Below are 19,184 nucleotides of genomic sequence, written 5' to 3'. Positions count from 1 at the left end.
ATCTCACCCTGAATCTATAATATATATGTAGTTTAATGTACCAAATATTATTACTGTGCAGTGTTTACTTACTGTAGCTAGAGGATTCCTTCACAGCTTTTATGACCGCATCCTTTCCTTTCTTTGCTTTGGGATAAACCAATCGCCAACATAGATTGCCATCCTTTGTTACGACTTGAGCTTTATTTCCATTTTCGTTATAATGGAAAGCAGCAAGATGCAGTCTGAAAATTAAATGTATATTGTATATCAACAACCATATTGGAGAACATCTGATATTTGTATCATGTATGGCTATTTGTTACCTATTGGAGAATGGTATTGGGCGTTCTCATTATGCGATTAGTTGCACAACTTGTCGTATGCAATCAAACCGTACTGTGCGAATACCTAAATCAGAACGACTACAGTCTTGTATGTTCTGATTATTGTAGGGCTGACACTTGGGTGTGACCCATCTCTTAACGAGAATGCTGCTTTACGGTTTACAGAGAAGTGAGAGATATTTGCTATTATTACCCCAGAGGTCACTCGTAGCGGGAAATATTTTTCATATTTTCTCAGTGAGAAATATTCTGCATTGGTTTATCGAACAGTATTATTGGATAATTTGACGCTTCCAAACCAATTACCTTGTTGGTACTAAATATGACATCACGATTTGGCAAACACAAAATGATGTCATGTAGTTTAAAGAGTGCGTTTATGTCTTTGTATTTGGTTTTAAACTTATAACAAAATGTAATTTTAATGCAATTCATTGTAGTAGATGTAATCATTGAGCGAGTCTATTGTTTGTTTAATTAGCAGCTCGGAGAAACTGAAAGTACAAGAGAATCTTGCAGGGTATTATCTGCTTAATTAGCAGTTAAAAGAATCTGAAGGGATATTTACTCCTGGTACAATATAGCCTTGCAGGGGATTGTCTGCTTAATTAGCAGGTCATCCTTAGCATGAGTAGCCTATGTGATTACTTGAATTTGGGCCTCTTTGGGCCTTTTCTTGATCTCGAATAGAATCGGTATTAAACAAATATATCTTTGTAGTATAATGAGTAATTAAGGTAGGAGCAATTTATTGTAGTTGTCCACATTTTGTTTCGGACCACCCCAATACATAGGGGCGAAACGACTCATAATGGAGGACGAAACGACTCATTCTAAGGGCGAAATGACTCGGGGCGAACGGGAATAAGGGCGAAACGACTCGGGGGCGAATAAGAATAAGGGCGAAACGACCCGGATTCATTACATATAGTAGTATAAGCATGTCAGGCCTAATTTCATTTTTCGTATAAAAAAAAAAAAAAAGACTTATAAAGTGAAAAGTAAAATGTGCCAGGACGTGACAAAAATGGACATCACTTTTTTAACACTGCAGTTATTTCCAAAACTCTACTCTCCTGGTAGAATGTTTGCTTATTGAAATACACTGTTTAATACAATATCCAGTCTATTTCTAAATGCCATATAGCAAATTACTAAAAAAATATCCTGTATGATGTAATATTTACTTTTTAAAATTTCAGTACGAGCCAGGACGTGACATTTTGTCCAGTTCACTTAAACAACTAATAAATGATATGTATATCAAATACTACTGATGAAACAATGTTAATTTATGAAACCAATTATATTTACTGGTTTTAAGTGTTTTCATTATCAAAATAAGTTCATAAAATCCTAATTAATTGAACTGTCGAGCAAAAATAAACTTCTCATACAATATTCATATAATATAGTTTTATAACCAGTAACCATACCAGTTGTCAACAACATCGTTATCCTGAAGTTGCTAAGTCTGGTGATTTTTGTCTTATCTTTACAATACATGTACAAACTAAACAGACGAAGTATAGACGAAGTATAGGTATTACTTTTTCGTTGGCTGCAGCATCAACTTTTGCATTTAGCTCAACACTGATTGTACAAATGTAGCTACATTTCTCATAAATTATATGTCCTGCATCAGTAAAGCTGCATTTATAGTTCTATCTATGAATGTTCATCCCAGTGCATGTCAAAATTTATTATTTAAAAATTTTAATAAAAAATTTTGAAGTTTAATTTTTTTTAATGTTTAAACAAAAAAAATAACATTCATTGAGATGGATATATATCTACAGATGCACTATTAATGACACTGAATAAGTTTATGGTAGGCAAGACATTTAATTCTGTAGAATTATTGTTTGCAATTTATTATATATTTTTAGATAATATATTATATTTTGCCTTTTGTTGGTATTTTTATGATAATCTGATTTAATTCGAATTCAAAATATAAACCCCAGTCAGTAAAGAAATTATAGTTTTTGGACAGTTTCTTCTTTCTGTTCATCATTATCTGATATGCCAAACCGTCAACAATGTATATTAATATAAATAATTAAACTGTTGATGATTGACAATAGCAACAATCTCAACGACACAATTGATTTGAATTCCCCCAACCCAAGTTTTATCTTGTATCATGTATCTTTATCGATTATATCCTCAGGGCTTCTAGAATTTTTATAAAATCCACTAGCCATGGGATCAGTGATTTTATAAATTTACTAGCTCTACTTTACTTGAAAGTTAATACAATTTTACTAAATAACAGTAATAATCAAATATGTCACCTAAACTCTAAAAACACTAACATTGAGGGGTTGGGGCAGGATATTCATATTTACAAAATAGACTTAACTGCAACATTTAACCCAAAAAATGCCATTGGGCATGGCAATAGTAGTTATTTACTAGCCCAACGTTGAATATTACTAGCCATGGAAGTGGGGCTACCATATATCCTTCACTGGACAAATGTTGGTTTATATATTCCAATACATGTTTGATACCTGTATCTGTTAATGAATAAAATATTTTAGCAGCACATATTGTATTTGAACAATTCTTTGACACAATACTAATTGTATGTGTACACCAGTTTGGATTCATAAAATGGATGTATTTGGTATGAATACAATATTCTGTAAATTGGTGGATTATCAATAATTAACTTTCTGGTCAAAACATAGAATTAATTGATAATAGTATTTTTGTATCTACATAAATCCATGTTAAATATTCCCCCGGAACATACAGTTTCTCTCTTTCCGATTCGTGCTGGTGAGAGCAAAAATATTGAAAATAAAAGTAATTTCTTTTAGGTACACGTGCATTATCTAGTCCGTTAAGAGGGAAGGTAACCCTAATATTTATAAGTATTTATAATGTGTCAAAGGAAAGTCCTAAAATTATCAAATTACTGTGTAATTATTGATAATGAAAAAAACCAAACACTTCTATTGGAAGTTGGGATGGAAGTATTTCGACATGCACAAGAAAATGAAATGAACAGATAAACTTACCTCAGCTTGTCTTCGTTTAGCATATGCCCCTCGTGATGTTTTTGGCGTCTTTGGCTCTTCTGGTGCTAGTAATAGGTGAACATCAGGGATAGCTGTTACAAATAATTTTGCTCTAGCATTACGATATCCGTAACTTGCTTTCGTTGCTGGAAAAGTCTCGTAATTTGAAGGTGAAAAATGTACGGAACACAAAGTACTATACGGCGTTGGTGTCCAATCTTTTCTTTTGCAATAAAATATCCACGCCTTTCTTCGAATACAATCCTTTGGAAAACCGAAAAAAGATAATCCCGATCCTTTAAACTGTTTATTTTGACACCCAAAGGCCGCACAGTACGGCATTGTTGGGCTCTGAAAAGATCATAAGCCCCTTACTCCATATATAAACAATGAAAGAGTATAGCGGCTCTGACGTCACTTCCGGTTTTTTCCGAAAGCTTACGGAAAAATATGCATAAATCATACTTTGATACTGATCGGTGTAATTTCTTCGTTTTAAGATAACTACACGCATTTTATTGTTATAAACTTATTTGTATATTATTTTTATATCATTTTGTTTTTAAAATGAGCTATAATGTGGTTACGTGTCATGTTTCCTTTAAATGAAATGGGTTTATTACAGACGTTAATAACAGACGTTAATACTAATATATACGGTACATTTATATATATAGTTATAATTATTGGTAAGCTTAATACATTCCTTTTATCGATTCATTTACTATTCAGTTTCTTCATTGATCCTCTTTAAACTATTTATACAACTTATTAATATTTATAATTAAAACTATTTGAGATATAAAATATATTATTATGGTACTTAACATATTACTTAAACATACCCTTTTGATAAGACGGGGGTGTAATATCAACTGGCTGGCTCCCAATTGTTTACCAAAACCTGTACAGAGCAAATAGTATATAATTAACCTATAGGGTATAATGCATGTCATAAAATATAGATTAGAACTTCACTCTGCAATATTATTTTACTACAGTAGGCCTAAACAACATATACAAATGAAGACCTGATATATACACATATCTCAGTTGCAAATAACCAAGTAAAAATAACATAGCAATAACAACTGGGTTATAAAAAAAAAAACACACATAGGGGTATAAAAAAAACACACACACAGAACTCCAGCTATACTCATTACCAAAGCAATATAATCTAATATTTTACTAACCTATTTATATTTATTTATTCAGATTTACATTTAAGTAAGCAGATTATTTTTATAATTAAGTATTTATTTAAACTAACTTATTACCAACCTGCATGTAGCTTGTCTGCCTTGACTGTCAGAAAAAGGTGTGTCCCAAGTCAGTGAGAAAAGCATGCACGCTTGTGCAGTTAGTGTTCAGGTCAAAAAGGTTACAGTGTTAAGAGTTAGCCAATGAAAATAATTGAAATAGATCAATACAAGTGAGCTAAAGGTGAACAGCACACACACTGCTGTACCGTGAGTACTTGTTAGGTTAGGCTTCAGTCCATACTGGTTACACTGAAACAATGAAATCTATTAAATATAGGACTAGCCTGCCACAAGAAATATTAATTACTTGGGATACTTCTTTATACATCTGTAATGTATACTTTGTAAGCAAACAGCCTGAAATAAAACATTGGTTACTTAAAATGTATTTATTTACAATTATAACGTATTAACATATGCTAAAACCCACGTGTACTACAGTAATATACATGCTAATGAAAGTTTACTTACCAGTGTAGAAATTTAAACATTTCTCTGCATACTTGAGGTCCCTCCACAAGGTACTGTGTGCGTTGATGTTTACGTACAGTTTGTCCTTTTCGTTTAGAAATATCTTAGTTTGCTGTTGCATATTGTAGAACTGAATTTACCCAAAATAATCAAATCCTTTTCATATGGCGGGAGTGCACTCATTGACATTCGCAAGTTTCTGACAAATTCTAAATTCACACTACTGCAGCAAGGATTGCCACCATTTAGCTTACAGCTGCCCTTTGAAACTTTACTTGGTCAATTTCCACCATTTAGCTTACAGCTGCCCTTTGAAAATGTACTAATACAGCTAAAGTTCTGTGTTTTGGCAATTTCCACCATTTAGCTTACAGCTGCCCTTTGAAACTTTACTAATACAGCTAAAGTTCTGTATTTTGGCAATTTCCACCATTTAGCTTACAGCTGCCCTTTGAAACTTTACTAATACAGCTAAAATTCTGTATTTTGGCAATTTCCACCATTTTGCTTACAGCTGCCCTTTGAAAATTTACTAATACAGCTAAAATTCTGTATTTTGGCAATTTCCACCATTTAGCTTACAGCTGCCCTTTGAAAATTTACTAATACAGCTAAAGTTCTGTATTTTGGCAATTTCCTCTTCACTATCACCAGGAACTAATGTCACCCCTTCCATGATCATTCCTATTTCATCCGACACAACAGCATGATTAACATCGTCGTCGTTCTCTTCGTCATCGGTAACTTGGCCTGTGACAAGGGGAATATCCGAAACTCCATCCGAAGAATGTTCACTGGAATCTCCACCATCACTATCACCACTATCAGTCTGTGTGTAGCTATTACAAAAATAGTCACATATAAATTCATTCCACTGTGGCACAGAAGTTATTTGATTAAAGGGACATTCCTGAGTTTGCTCCATTGTAAGAATGAATGAATGAATGAATGAATATTGACACCCCAGCACGAAAAAATTAATGAATGAATGTTTAACGACACCCCAGCACGAAAAATACATCGGCTATTGGGTGTCAAACTATGGTAATGCAAACAAATAAGGTGATGATCAACATCAATATAAAAATTCAAGATATAAATAAAAACAGTGTAAAGAACTGAGAAAAAATACAAATATCACAGATAGATACTGACTTTTACTCAAAATTTCAATTTGTGCTGTATTGGCCATTCTCAAAGAAAATGTTACACCCCTGCACCACGGTGAGGTTACAGTACGCGCAGGGGCCCCAGCACGAAAAATACAGCGGCTACTGGGTGTCAAACTATGGTAAATGCAAACAGTAAGTGATGATCAACATCAATATAAAAATTCAACAGTTAAATAAAAACAGTGTAAAGGACTGTGTGAAAATACAAATATCACAGATAATTTAGAATAAAATTCAGTATCGCGTAAAAACTGCAATAAAAGTTCTGGATGGAATCGAAAGGATTCCATCACAGTTTGTGGTCCAAATATATCTTTTCGCATTTCTTTCAGATGGGTACACTCCACCAAAATGTGGCGTACAGTCAGAGTACACTGACAGTGCTCACACTGAGGTGGAGGATAAGAATGAATGAATGAATGTTTAACGACACCCCAGCACGAAAAATAACTCGGCTATTGGGTGTCAAACTATGGTAAATGTAAACACAATGTGATCCTCCATTGTAAGATGTTTCCGACTAATAACATATTTCTACGATTAAACTTGCATATTAAATATATTTTCTTGTTTAGAATTTCATTGTCTGTATATGTAATGTGTTTTTGATCGTTTTAATATTTGTAAGAAGCCCAAACTGGATTTTGTCTTCAAATAATTTCGTACGTACGTTTTTTAGGAAATAAAATGAAATTTAACCTAGTACAAATATTAGAACGATCTGAAACACGTTTAATATACAGCCACTAATATATTGTGCAGAAAAATATATTTGATATGCAATTACAGTGACAATCGTTAAAAAGTCTCTTTTAGTCGATAACATCTTAAAAATTGCAGAAAATTCAGGAATGCCCCTTTAATGTTACCTGATATTAGGCTGTTCATGCACTTTGCCACCTGTTGTTCTTTCGATAAAGTCATTTAAATATGCACAACGATAAAAATTAATTCAAACGAAGGAAACAACATTCCGAACAAAACTGTAGCCATGTTGGATATTTTCCCATCATACCTTGGTCGGATACACATTAACCAATCAGCGTACACGTCTTATCTTCCCTTAGGTCAAACAGCAACAAAAGCCCTTTGTGTACACTTTTAAAAATACGACCATTGGTTATAAATGACGTCAGCACATAAATGAGTTGGCCAGTTTGCAAGATGAAACATTAAGCTTTCCGTTGGTACCCGTCGGAACATTCCGAAATATCCTGATAGTCACCGAAGCGGAAAAACGTCTTTATTTTACAAAAATTACACTAATTTGCTTTCTAAATACCATCCACAATTTGCACATTTATAACAAGAAAAGGTAATACTTTCAGATTTGATCAACTTTAAATGATTTATTATACCTGTGGCTTCACAAAAATGTGTAGAACTCAATATTGACATTTTTGTGATATTTCACGTTTGAACCCCGATTGTAAAAAATAACAAAGTGCGACTTCCGACTGGTTTTGCTGTCACCGGTCACATTTTGTACTATAAAAGTTCACTGGCATTATCAACATCTTAAGTAAACAGTATGAGTGTTTTTGTACAACCCACTTTTGTAATAGCGGGGGGGGGGGGGGGGGGGGGGGGTGCTTTCTTGCAATGTAAGCATTTTAAACAGATTATGATTGGTTGTTAAAGAGGTGTTAAGCGAAAACGCAGGAAAATGATTTGCTTTAAATACCATTGGCTCTGACCGACACCACCACTCTTGGCTAGGAATGCTGAATCTTCTTTCTACTAGTCAAATACTGCTTGTAAGGTAAGTCATTTTTGTTATCAACGTTGATAAACTTTATGAAATTTCTTAAATATATTTTTAGACGAAGATAGTCGTCTTAACTCTTTATAACACGTTTTAGTAATGGAACGTAAGATATACTTTTAGTCACCTTAACTCCTGTAATCGGGAATAGATTAATATGTAGTCGGAAATAGATACTTTAAAACATGTAATCAGAAATGGATTAAAATATAATCAGGAATTTATTCATATGTAATCAGGAATAGATAATTTTTCAAATATATGTAAACAAGAATAAACAGTACTTTTATTTGTCTTTTATAAAAAATGTCCTGCCACACAACTTGTAGGATATTTTTGTGTGAACTGTGTCAGTGTCGCGTTTCTCGAAATTATTACCTTCTTAGACACAGAAGGAATTGTTTCAGTCAGTCACACATTTTCATCTGTGAACTGTGTGGCGAACATTTTACCAGAAAAGATAACTACCACAGACACGTTAGACGGTATCACGAAGATACTCTGAAATGTACAAACTGCTCGTATCCGTGTTCCAACCGATCCGAGTATGTAAAACACGCTTGAAGCCTGTAGTAGTAGACCTCAAACTTATTCGTGTAATCAATGTCAATGTACTTTTTCAACGTCTAGAAAACTTGTAATACACAATTCTCAAAATCATAAACCACGAATGAATGAATGAATGAATGAATGGACGAATGTTTAACGACACCCCAGCACGAAAAATACATCGGCTATTGGGTGTCAAACTATGGTAATGCAAATAAATAAAGTGATGATCAACATCAATATAAAAATTCAAGACTTAAACAAAAACAGTGTAAAGAACTGTGCAAAAACACAAATATCACATAATTTTACGGATACTGAATCTTACTCAAAACTTCAATTTTGTGCTGTATTGGCCATTCTCAAAGAGAATGTTACACCCCTGCACCACGGTGAGGTTACAGCACACGCAGGGGATTCGGAGCTCAATACCCTTTTGTCTGATGTCTGGTAAGTCGGGTCAGGAGTACAAGATCGAGCTGCAAGATATTTATTTCAAGATATGTAAACTGAAAATGAACAGTGCTCTTATTTTAACGCACAACAAGCTATTTGAAAAGTCCAACACTCTATATCCATTCACTAAAACAGAGGTTAAAATGAGCAGTATCGCTTCTTCGCAACATAGTTATGTTTGGGATAGTGTGTTTCAGTCGCAGTGTCCAAACATATTGGTTGTTGGGTTTGTCGATGGAGACGGTGTGAATGGATCTTATACAAAGAACCCGTTTAATTTTCAGAGATCATTTGTGAAAACGGTGGCATTGTATTTAGATGGTGTCAGTGTACCTGGTCGACCCATCGAAGGAGACGACGTGAGCGCCTACGTGAATTTGTTCGAGGGCTTGAACAATTGGAATAAAAACAGTGGAAACTACATTGAAAGAACGGAATTTGCTTTTGGAAATGGACCATTTGTGTTCAGTCTTGAAGCCGTTTTTGTTGACTCATTATTTAAGTTTGCTTAAGAGTGGTAATTTACAGTTAGAAGCACAGTTTAAATCTGCATTGACAAAAGACAGTCAGTTGTGTAGTGTATGGTGAATTTCCTAGTTTGATTGAAATAGATCAAACAAGAAACGTGATTGTTAAATAAAAATCATGAATGGTTTACAAATTCAATGTGCGATAAATTGTGAGCTAGATCTACGTTCACGTATTGTCGGTGTGTACTCTAGCGATACACTACCGCGACCAACAAATACGATGGGGGTTTATTCTCAATACCGACCCATCTCACCTCCCCGGTACGCACTGGGTTGCGTTCTATTTTGACAAAAACAAAGGAGAGTTTTTCGACACTTTTGGGAAACCACCCGAGTATTATAGCGCAAAGTTTGTTTCATTTCTTAAAAAGCATTCTACATCTTACTTTTACAGTAGCAAAGCCATTCAATTTGTCAACGCTAAGACATGTGGATTTTATTGTTTATATTACTTGTTACAAAAATGTAAAACTGAACTGCTGATGAACGATATTGTAAATCAGTTCGGTGAAGATAAATTACAAAATGATATATTTGTATCTAACTTCATATGTCAATAGTTTAGATATTGTAGTCCATCTTGTATTCCCAGCACATACTACTATGTTTAAATCCAAACATATGTAAATATTGTATACAATCATGTATGCAGTTTATGTGTTGTTGTTAACTACTTATGTGTTGTTGTTATAAAATTAGTATCAAGTCATGTATTTCCTTGTAATACAAACATCTTTTTAAAATAAATACAATGTGTCAGAAAACGATGGTTTGTTACATTTAAACACTATATCTATATCGAGAGAGAGAGAGAGAGAGAGAGAGAGAGAGAGAGAGAGAGAGAGAGAGAGAGAGAGAGAGAGAGAGAGAGAGAGAGAGAGAGAGAGAGAGAGAATAGTATTCCTAATGGGAGTTAACTCTGTTAGAAATTGCGCACGTAATTCAACAGTGAAAACATGTCAAGTCACATCGGATTTTGTTGCATTTGTTTTGGTGACTGCAACACCTTTCATCAATGTTTGCAAAGGGAAGAATGTCCTTCTTTGCAGTGGAGGCAGACAGCTGGAACACATCGACGGCAATCCATTGCCAAACATAAAAGTAATTACTACTGGACGTGCTGGGAACATTGTTATAAAATCTTCGTTGTTCCCAATGTTAAAACTGATCAAGGGAGGAAATGCGACATGTGCGTCAATTAATTTTTATGAGAAATTCAGAAGAGAAATAAAAGTTAATGACAAAGTGGTTTAACATTAATTATTAAATATAACGGATTTTTTTATTTTATATGAACAACATTAAATACAATATATATTATTTTTATAACAGTATAATAGGTTTTAAATTTCAGTTTGACAGTATAAGTGTAGGATGTTATTGAATGAATACTAGTCATTTTCGTGCCATAGCCGTTTTTGGCAGCCACTTTTACCTTTTCGTACAATAATGTTTGGTTATTTGTACTCACTATCTTATTTGTTATTGTATGTCACTTATCGTTGGTAATTAATATAATGATGAACGGAAACGTGAGGAGATAAAAGTAATATATCATCTTTTTCATTCTTTCTATCTTTATTAAGGGTTTGACTTCAATATAGTTGCATTAGCCTAATGTTTATTGTTTTAATCAGTAATTCGACATTTTGACTATCTGTCATTGAACTAAGCTGCACAATAATAATGGTGACAGTATATACTTGATTGGTGAGTGGATATATTTTAAAATGGTACGAAAAGACTGCTTACCATTGTACTAGTAACATTAAATATACAAATTACTTATTATTTGATATTACAACATTTGAAAGAAATATAACTAATTACAGACTAGTCAGAATAATAATATATGTCATTAATTCGTCTGAAAACTCCTATCATAGTCACTGATAGTATCAAGTAATTTTTCTGGTTTAGCAATTCAGACCACAGCAAGTGAAATCACAACACAACAATTTGCAGGCAAAGGTAATAACAGTGTCTAGTTTTATTTGTTCATACTAATGTATATGTTATTTTAAATTACTAACCTAATTTATGATGTTTATTTACATTACTACCCTAGGTTTGTGTTTAAATACTAATTTGTTTAATTTTCTGTTTTAGCAAACCAGTCCACATTAATCCAGCACACACCAAGCAAAAACAGCATCACAACAAATTGCAAGCAAAGGTAATAATTAACATGTATAATTTTTATTTGAAATACCTAGTTTAATATACAATTTGTTCATCTAATTTTATGTTGTTTACACTAATGTATTCATCCAATTTTACTGTGTTAAAACTAATTTATGTTATTTTAAAATTACTAACCTAATTCATGTTTTTTAACATTACAAATTATTTTATGTTTAAACTAATTTATATGTTTATTTTAAATTACTAACCTAATTGTTTGATGTTTTTAACATTACAAATTATTTTAAATAACTAAGTTAAACTAATTTTAACTACTTTGTTTTCAGATTTTTTGTCTTCACCAACTGTATAACCGGCATCGGTGGCGTCGTGGCAGGCCATCGGTCTACAGGCTGGTAGGTACTGGGTTCGGATCCCAGTCGAGGCATGGGATTTTTAATCCAGATACCGACTCCAAACCCTGAGTGTGTGCTCTGCAAGGCTCAATGGGTAGGTGTAAACCACTTGCACCGACCAGTGATCTATAACTGGTTCAACAAAGGCCATGGTTTGTCCTATCCTGCCTGTGGGAAAAAAATGAATGAATGAATGAATGTTTAACGACACCCCAGCACGAAAAATACATCGGCTATTGGGTGTCAAACTATGGTAAAAGCAAAAGAAATTTGATAATCAACATCAATATAAAAATCCAACAGTTAAATTAAAACACAGTGTAAAGGACTGTGCAAAAATACAAATATCACAGATAGATCAAATTAAAATTTACAATAAAAGTCGGTATCTCCAAGAAATTGTAATAAAAGTTCTGGATGGAATCGAAAGGATTCCATCACATTTCTCTGACCAAATATATCTTTTCGAATTTCTTTCAAAAACTGACACTCCTCCAAAATGTGACGCACAGTCAGAGTACACTGACAGTGCTCACACTGAGGTGGAGGATCTTTCTTTAAGATAAAGTAATGTGTCAAGTGAGTATGACCAATGCTGGCACGACACAAGACTATTTCATCCTTCCTGCACTGTCTATAGGAGGACTGCCACTCTCCCAAGACTGGCTTGATAGCATGAAGCTTGTTCGCAACCTCACCGTCCCAATCACGTTGCCAAATCGAAAAGATAAATTTGTTAATACCATATTTAAAATCAGTATACGGTACACCAACCCTGGCATGAGGCAAATCCAAAGCAGACTTGGCAGCTAAATCTGCCTTTTCATTACCCCTGATGCCAACATGGCTGGGTACCCAACAAAATACAATGTCTTTATTGGCAATAGATAAAAAGACACACTTTCGTATCACTATTCCAATTAAGGGATGGTCCAGCTTCATATTACGTAAAGCTTGAAGACACGAAAGTGAGTCTGTAAAAATAATAAATCTGGATGCTATGGAATCTTTAATTTCTTCCAAGGCGTTAATGACTGCCCAAACTTCAGCACTAAAAATCGATGCTGAGTCGGGCAGTCTCATGGAAATGATAGTGTCTGATGGAAAAACTGTAGCACAAGCCACAGAATTGTGGGAAAAAAAGTTTGTTTTATTTAACGACGCCACTAGAGCACATTGATTTTTTATCTTATCATCGGCTATTGGACGTCAAACATATGGTCATTTTGACACTGTTTTGAAGAGGAAACCCGCTGTTGCCACATAGGCTACTCTTTTTTTCGACAGGCAGCAAGGGATCTTTTATTTGCGCTTCTCACAGGCAGGATAGCACAAACCATGGCCTTTGTTGAACCAGTTATGGATCACTGGTCGGTGCAAGTGGTTTACACCTACCCATTGAGCCTTGCGGAGCACTCACTCAGGGTTTGGAGTCGGTATCTGGATTAAAAATCCCATGCCTCGACTGGGATCCGAACCCAGTACCTATCAGCCTGTAGACCGATGGCCTGCCACGACACCGGTACCTGCCTGTGGGAAGCACAAATAAAAGATCCCTTGAGGCTAATCGGAAGAGTAGCCCATGTAGTGGCGACAGCAGGTTTCCTCTTAAAATCTGTGTGGTTCTTAACCATATGTCTGACGCCATATAACCGCAAATAAAATGTGTTGAGTGCGTCGTTAAATAAAACACTTCTTTCTTTCTTTCATCAACTGTATATAACATTCCTTCTGAAGATGAAACCTCTTGCAGTAGAATTAAATGTATATTACCAATCATAATTTGTTGATTTTAATTAGTTTTTGTTTTTTTTATGTAGAAAAAAGAATAAGTTTTGTTTTAAAAAGCCTGTAATCAAACCTGATCCAAATATAATTTATTTAAGCTGTAAAAATGTAAATTATTTAGAGTGTTAAATAGTTTGATGTTTAGAGTGTAAATTATCTGTGATATATCTGTATATTTAACCTATGAATTTGAAATTTGTGTAATGTAGTAAATAAATATAGTAGATTGTAAAAGTTCTGTGTAGTAAATTCTGCACTGAATTTATTTATTTTTTATTTAAAATTAAAAAACAAAAACATTTTAAGAAGCAGTTTATTTATTCCAAAACATACGTAAACATAGTGCCTTTGGTTTAAAAATATTTTAATTTTTCTTTTCAAGAAACTGGATAGTTTGAAAATGTAATCATTTTTCTTTGTATTATTGTTGTTGTTGCAACTGTTGTTATAGTGGTTGTGTTTTGTTGCACATTGTATTTTCGTTGGCGTCGATATGCTTCTTCTTCTCCCTCTGTCCCTCCTTCCCCTGAGACTATGCCAAAAACAGTTGTGACGCCTCCATCTTCACCCACTTCTGTTCCTACAACTTCCATCCCTTTTGACACCATTCTTTTCTCACTCTCACCCACCCTCACTCCTGTTTCCGCTCCCGACTCTCCAACTCACACCATTCCTCTTGCACTACCACTCACCCACACTTCTGACTCTCCAACTCCTACCATTCCTCTCACACTGCAACTCACCCACACTCCTGACACACCAACTCCCACGATTCTCCTTCTTCCGGATACACCTTCTGAGGCTCTTTTTACATACACCACCTATGCCATTCTTTGATATTCCCACTGATCTCACAGTGACACACACCGTCACTCATGTTTCTGCTCCTGTCGCTACACCTTGCACAATCTCTGTGTCTTTGACCGCTACCCCCCTCTCCTACTCATGTCACTGATTCTGTCCCTTCCCAGTTACTTTCCTCAAGGTTTTTTTGTGAGGAAAGTTCTGACGAGGAAATAGAATTATTTTCTATTCATTAATTCGTTTTTCATGGCATGTTTAGGTATACAAATTAATGTTAATTAATAATTATTTTACAATTAATGTTTTATAATTAGTGTTTTGATAATTATTCTACAATCAGTGTTTTAGAATTATTTACAATCAGTGATTTGATAATTATTTACAAGCAGTGTTTTTAGAATTATTTATACAACTTAATGTTATAATCAGTTTAGATATTATCCAGGAGTAGTTTTGGAAGAGCAGACAATTTGCAAATTATGAATTTTTAAAACTTAACAAACTTTATCATTTAATTTTAAACAAATTGGTAAATAATTTATTAAAAATCAGTAAAATAATTTTTGTAGTCTTAATTTAAAAAATAATTTTGTAATCTTAATTTTAAAAATAATTTATCAAATTGTTTGCTTACCAGAGCTGTTCCTGTAACTCATGCCTTTTTCTTTATATAATAAATATTACTTAAATTATTTAATGTGTTACTTCTTTATTTGTATTAACTAGGGTGTTTCCTGGTTTTATTCAGAGTAATCCAAGGTAATCCAGTGTAAGTAATCCACACAGTAGGTAATTAGGGAAAAACACAAATAGCCCCCCTTTTCTCCAGAAGGTAATTCCACAGTAATCAAGTGTAAGTAATCCACAGCAGTTAAATCACACAGTAGGTATTTGTGGGGAAAACATATTTAGTACACCAAGCAAGGTACATTTCTGTAGAAATATGTTTTGTTTGTCTTGTATGGAATGTCTTAAAAGTGATAACCTAGAAAGACCAAGTTATTTACCCTCTCTATTTTAAACGTTTGTTAAATTATATTTATTAATCTTCAAAACTAATAAATAGTATTTTTATCTGATTTATAAACATGCATTGCTAATTGTAGAGTACTAATAGTATTTAAAAGAACATCTGAACACACATTATACTGTTATTTTATATACAGGCATCTGACACTGTTAATGAGTAGAATTAAGACTATTTCTCGCTCCAGCCATTGCACTATTGATTGAATGAATGAATGAATGTTTAAGGACACCCCAGCACGAAAAATACATCGGCTATCGGGTGTCAAACTATGGTAATGCAAACAAATAAAGTGATGATCAACATCAATATAAAAATTCAAGGTTTAAACAAAAACAGTGTAAAGAACTGTGCCAAAAATACAAATACAAATATCACAGAATTTTACGGACACCGAATTTTACTCTAAACTTCAATTTGTGCTGTATTGGGCATTCTCAAAGAGAATGTTACACCCCTGCACCACGGTGAGGTTACAGCACGCGCAGGGGCCATTGCACTACGACTGATACATCAAAGGCCGTGGTATGTGTTATCTTGTCTATGGGATGGTTCATATAAAGGATCCCATTATGCGAATCGAAAATAGTAGCACATGAAGTGTCGACAGCGGGTGTTTTCCCTCAATCAACGCGGGAACTGATTTTCCTTTAATACCATTACGTCGATTAGTCACAGCTACTCTTGCCAGGGAGTGCTACTTGCTTGTGATCGCTACTAACCAAATCTCTTGCATCTGAATCTATATTGAAAGTAAGTGTTTTAAATATACTTTTCACTTTTTGGGCTATCAACCCTCGCTATTTTATCACCCAAACTGAACCACGATCAAGGGAATATTCATGTCAACCCTCGTCAATTTTAGTTTTAAATTATGGACCGTTGCCATATATATATATAGTTTTATGTGATAGTTTTTGATTCATTAAACAGCTGAGTGGTCTGTGGCAATATGCCTTTAACATATAACTTGGTAAATAAATCGAATTATGTTTTGAGTTAGATTACCGAAATTTTTATTACAATAGTTTAGCTGTTTTAACTTGAAATATGTCTTACTCATTTCTTATTCATACAAACATATTAAACAGCTTAGTTAAGAAATTTATTTTATTTATTTGCAGGACACTGAAAGTGATCATGTGCAACATGTTAACATTAATGTGATCAAAGTTTAAACCAAAGAGTAGATAGTTTAATATGTAATCCGGAATAGAAAGAAAGAAATGTTTCATTTAACGACGCACTCATCACATTTTATTTACGGTTATATGGCGATTTTGAGAGGAAACCCGCTGTCGCCACTACATGGGCTACTCTTCCGATTAGCAGCAAGGGATCTTTTATTTGCGCTTCTCACAGGCAGGATAGCACAAACCATGGCCTTTGTTGAACCAGTTATGGATCACTGGTCGGTGCAAGTGGTTTACATCTACCCATTGAGCCTTGCGGAGCACTCACTCAGGGTTTGGAGTCGGTATCTGGATTAAAAATCCCATGTCTCGACTGGGATCCGAACCCAGTACTTACCAGCCTGTAGACCGATGTCCTACCACGACGCCACCGAGGCCGGTAATTCCGGAATAGATATTTAGAAATGTAGATAGTTTAATATGTAATCCAGAATAGATATTTTAAAATGGAAATAGTTTCATGTTTAATCTGAAATAGATGGTTTATGCAATATGTGCAATTAGCAATAGATAATTTATAATTAATGTAAACAAGAATATCCAGTACATTAAACTTTAAAAAAATGTCCTTTCACATAACTTGCAGGGTATATTCGTGTGATCTGTGTCAGGCTCGCTTTTCTCGAAATTCTGATCTTCTTAGACATAGCAGGAATTGTTTCAATCAGTGACACATTTTCATATGTGAACTGTGTGGCGAACATTTTACCAGAAAATATAGCTATCACAGACATGTTAGACGGCATCACGATTATACTTCAAAATGTTTAAACTGTTCATATCAGTGTTCCAACCGATCCGAGCATGCAAAACATGTTTCAACATCCATGAGTAGACCTCAAACTTACTCGTGTTATCAGTGTCAGTGCATGTTTTCGTCGTCTAGGAAACTTACAATACACCACTATCGAACTCATAAACCACAAACAACATTTCGATGTTCTTTTTGTCTGATAGACTTTATTAGCCAACACCAGCCCCGCCAGTCAGTACTGCGTCTTCTCAGCCGGCCTCAGACCACAATTAATTTCACTATGTATTCTCATGTAGCCCCAGTGGCTGTTGCACTTTTATTAATTTCACCAGGCCATTAGCATTTCACAGGAAACATTACCTGCCTGGGCCCAATGAACACTTAAAAGGACGACCTCTGTTGTCCAGCTCTTTTCCGCGTTATATCAATGTAAACAAAGCTAAGGGACCGAATCACACCCATTTCTGTGCATTTTACACGACTTCAATGTGCTCTGGGGGACATTATGCAGTATCCAGTGTAAACCAAGTGCACATATTCACTAACTGCATCCTCTTACCTGTCAAACCCAGTGTAACAATCCAGTATACAAAGCAGCTCCCCAGCCACTGATCACATAACAAGAAAACTATATTTTCTCGCATTAGTTTCGGTATTTTGGACAACCAAATGGGTGGATAACTCTAGTCTGATGCCTATCAGACCAAAATTGTTTTCACCATGACACCCAAACTCACATATGGCATTTAAATACATATGGCATTTAAATGCATATGTCAAGTTGCATACAGGCAATAAAAAGAATATTTGATACCAAATATGGCTATTGGAGCCTGTGAAATGGGGGACTGCCTTCAAAAAAGAAAATCCCACAAAGTTCTCTTTTTTTTAAAATTTAAACTTTAAAACTGTAAAATTTTGGATACTGCACACAGTCATAACAACGTCACACCTGAATGCAGAGGAAAATGGCACCAGCCTGCAAAGGTGCAGTAAAGAATATACAGTGAACAAAAAAAAAGCTGTCAACTGCCACTGCATTGAAATGTTTTAATGTATCAGAACTGAAAGTGACATCACACATGAACTGATATATATAACGGGTGGAAATGACCCATACCACAATAAGTATTTCGCTGTATTATACATACGAGTGCAAATCCATGGAAGGCAAGACGAAAGACACAGTTCAAGAGGGGACATGCACCCCTTGGAATAAGGGTGAAACCCACTCTGCTGCATGAACACATGCCAATGTCCAGAATCTCACACGAGAAGTTGCGACCAGTAGTCGAATGAACTATAGACGACGTTTGCCTTGGTCAAGAAGCTCGAGTTCCACTTCAGCCACCATATCCACTCCAGATAGATTGCGAAGGTGCGTCACAGCCAGTCCGCCTGCTAGTCCATTACGAGTAAAGTACGCTTGAAAAGAAAGAAGAACAAAGGGTAAACCAAAGAAGGCATGAGAATAAGGGACAATACAGAATGGGATGCATGGAATGCGCTTTCCCG

General features: G+C 34.6%; 1 protein-coding gene across 1 annotated transcript; it reads left to right on the top strand.

Annotated features, from left to right (window-relative positions):
- The first annotated feature begins 9,020 nt into the window (after positions 1-9,020).
- Positions 9,021-9,545, top strand: LOC121377826 (uncharacterized protein F54H12.2-like). Its single transcript, XM_041505924.1, has one exon. It carries the CDS (start codon positions 9,021-9,023, stop codon positions 9,543-9,545), a length of 525 nt encoding a protein of 174 aa, XP_041361858.1.
- Positions 9,546-19,184: the final 9,639 nt, after the last annotated feature.

Source organism: Gigantopelta aegis, chromosome 7 (genome assembly GCF_016097555.1).
Source record: "Gigantopelta aegis isolate Gae_Host chromosome 7, Gae_host_genome, whole genome shotgun sequence".
NCBI lineage: Eukaryota > Metazoa > Mollusca > Gastropoda > Neomphalida > Peltospiridae > Gigantopelta > Gigantopelta aegis.
This window is presented reverse-complemented; position numbering and strand designations above follow the sequence as displayed.

Bases quoted from the DNA above. Each gene is read 5' to 3' on its own strand.
- LOC121377826 (XM_041505924.1), top strand. From the start codon at position 9,021: ATGTCTGGTAAGTCGGGTCAGGAGTACAAGATCGAGCTGCAAGATATT.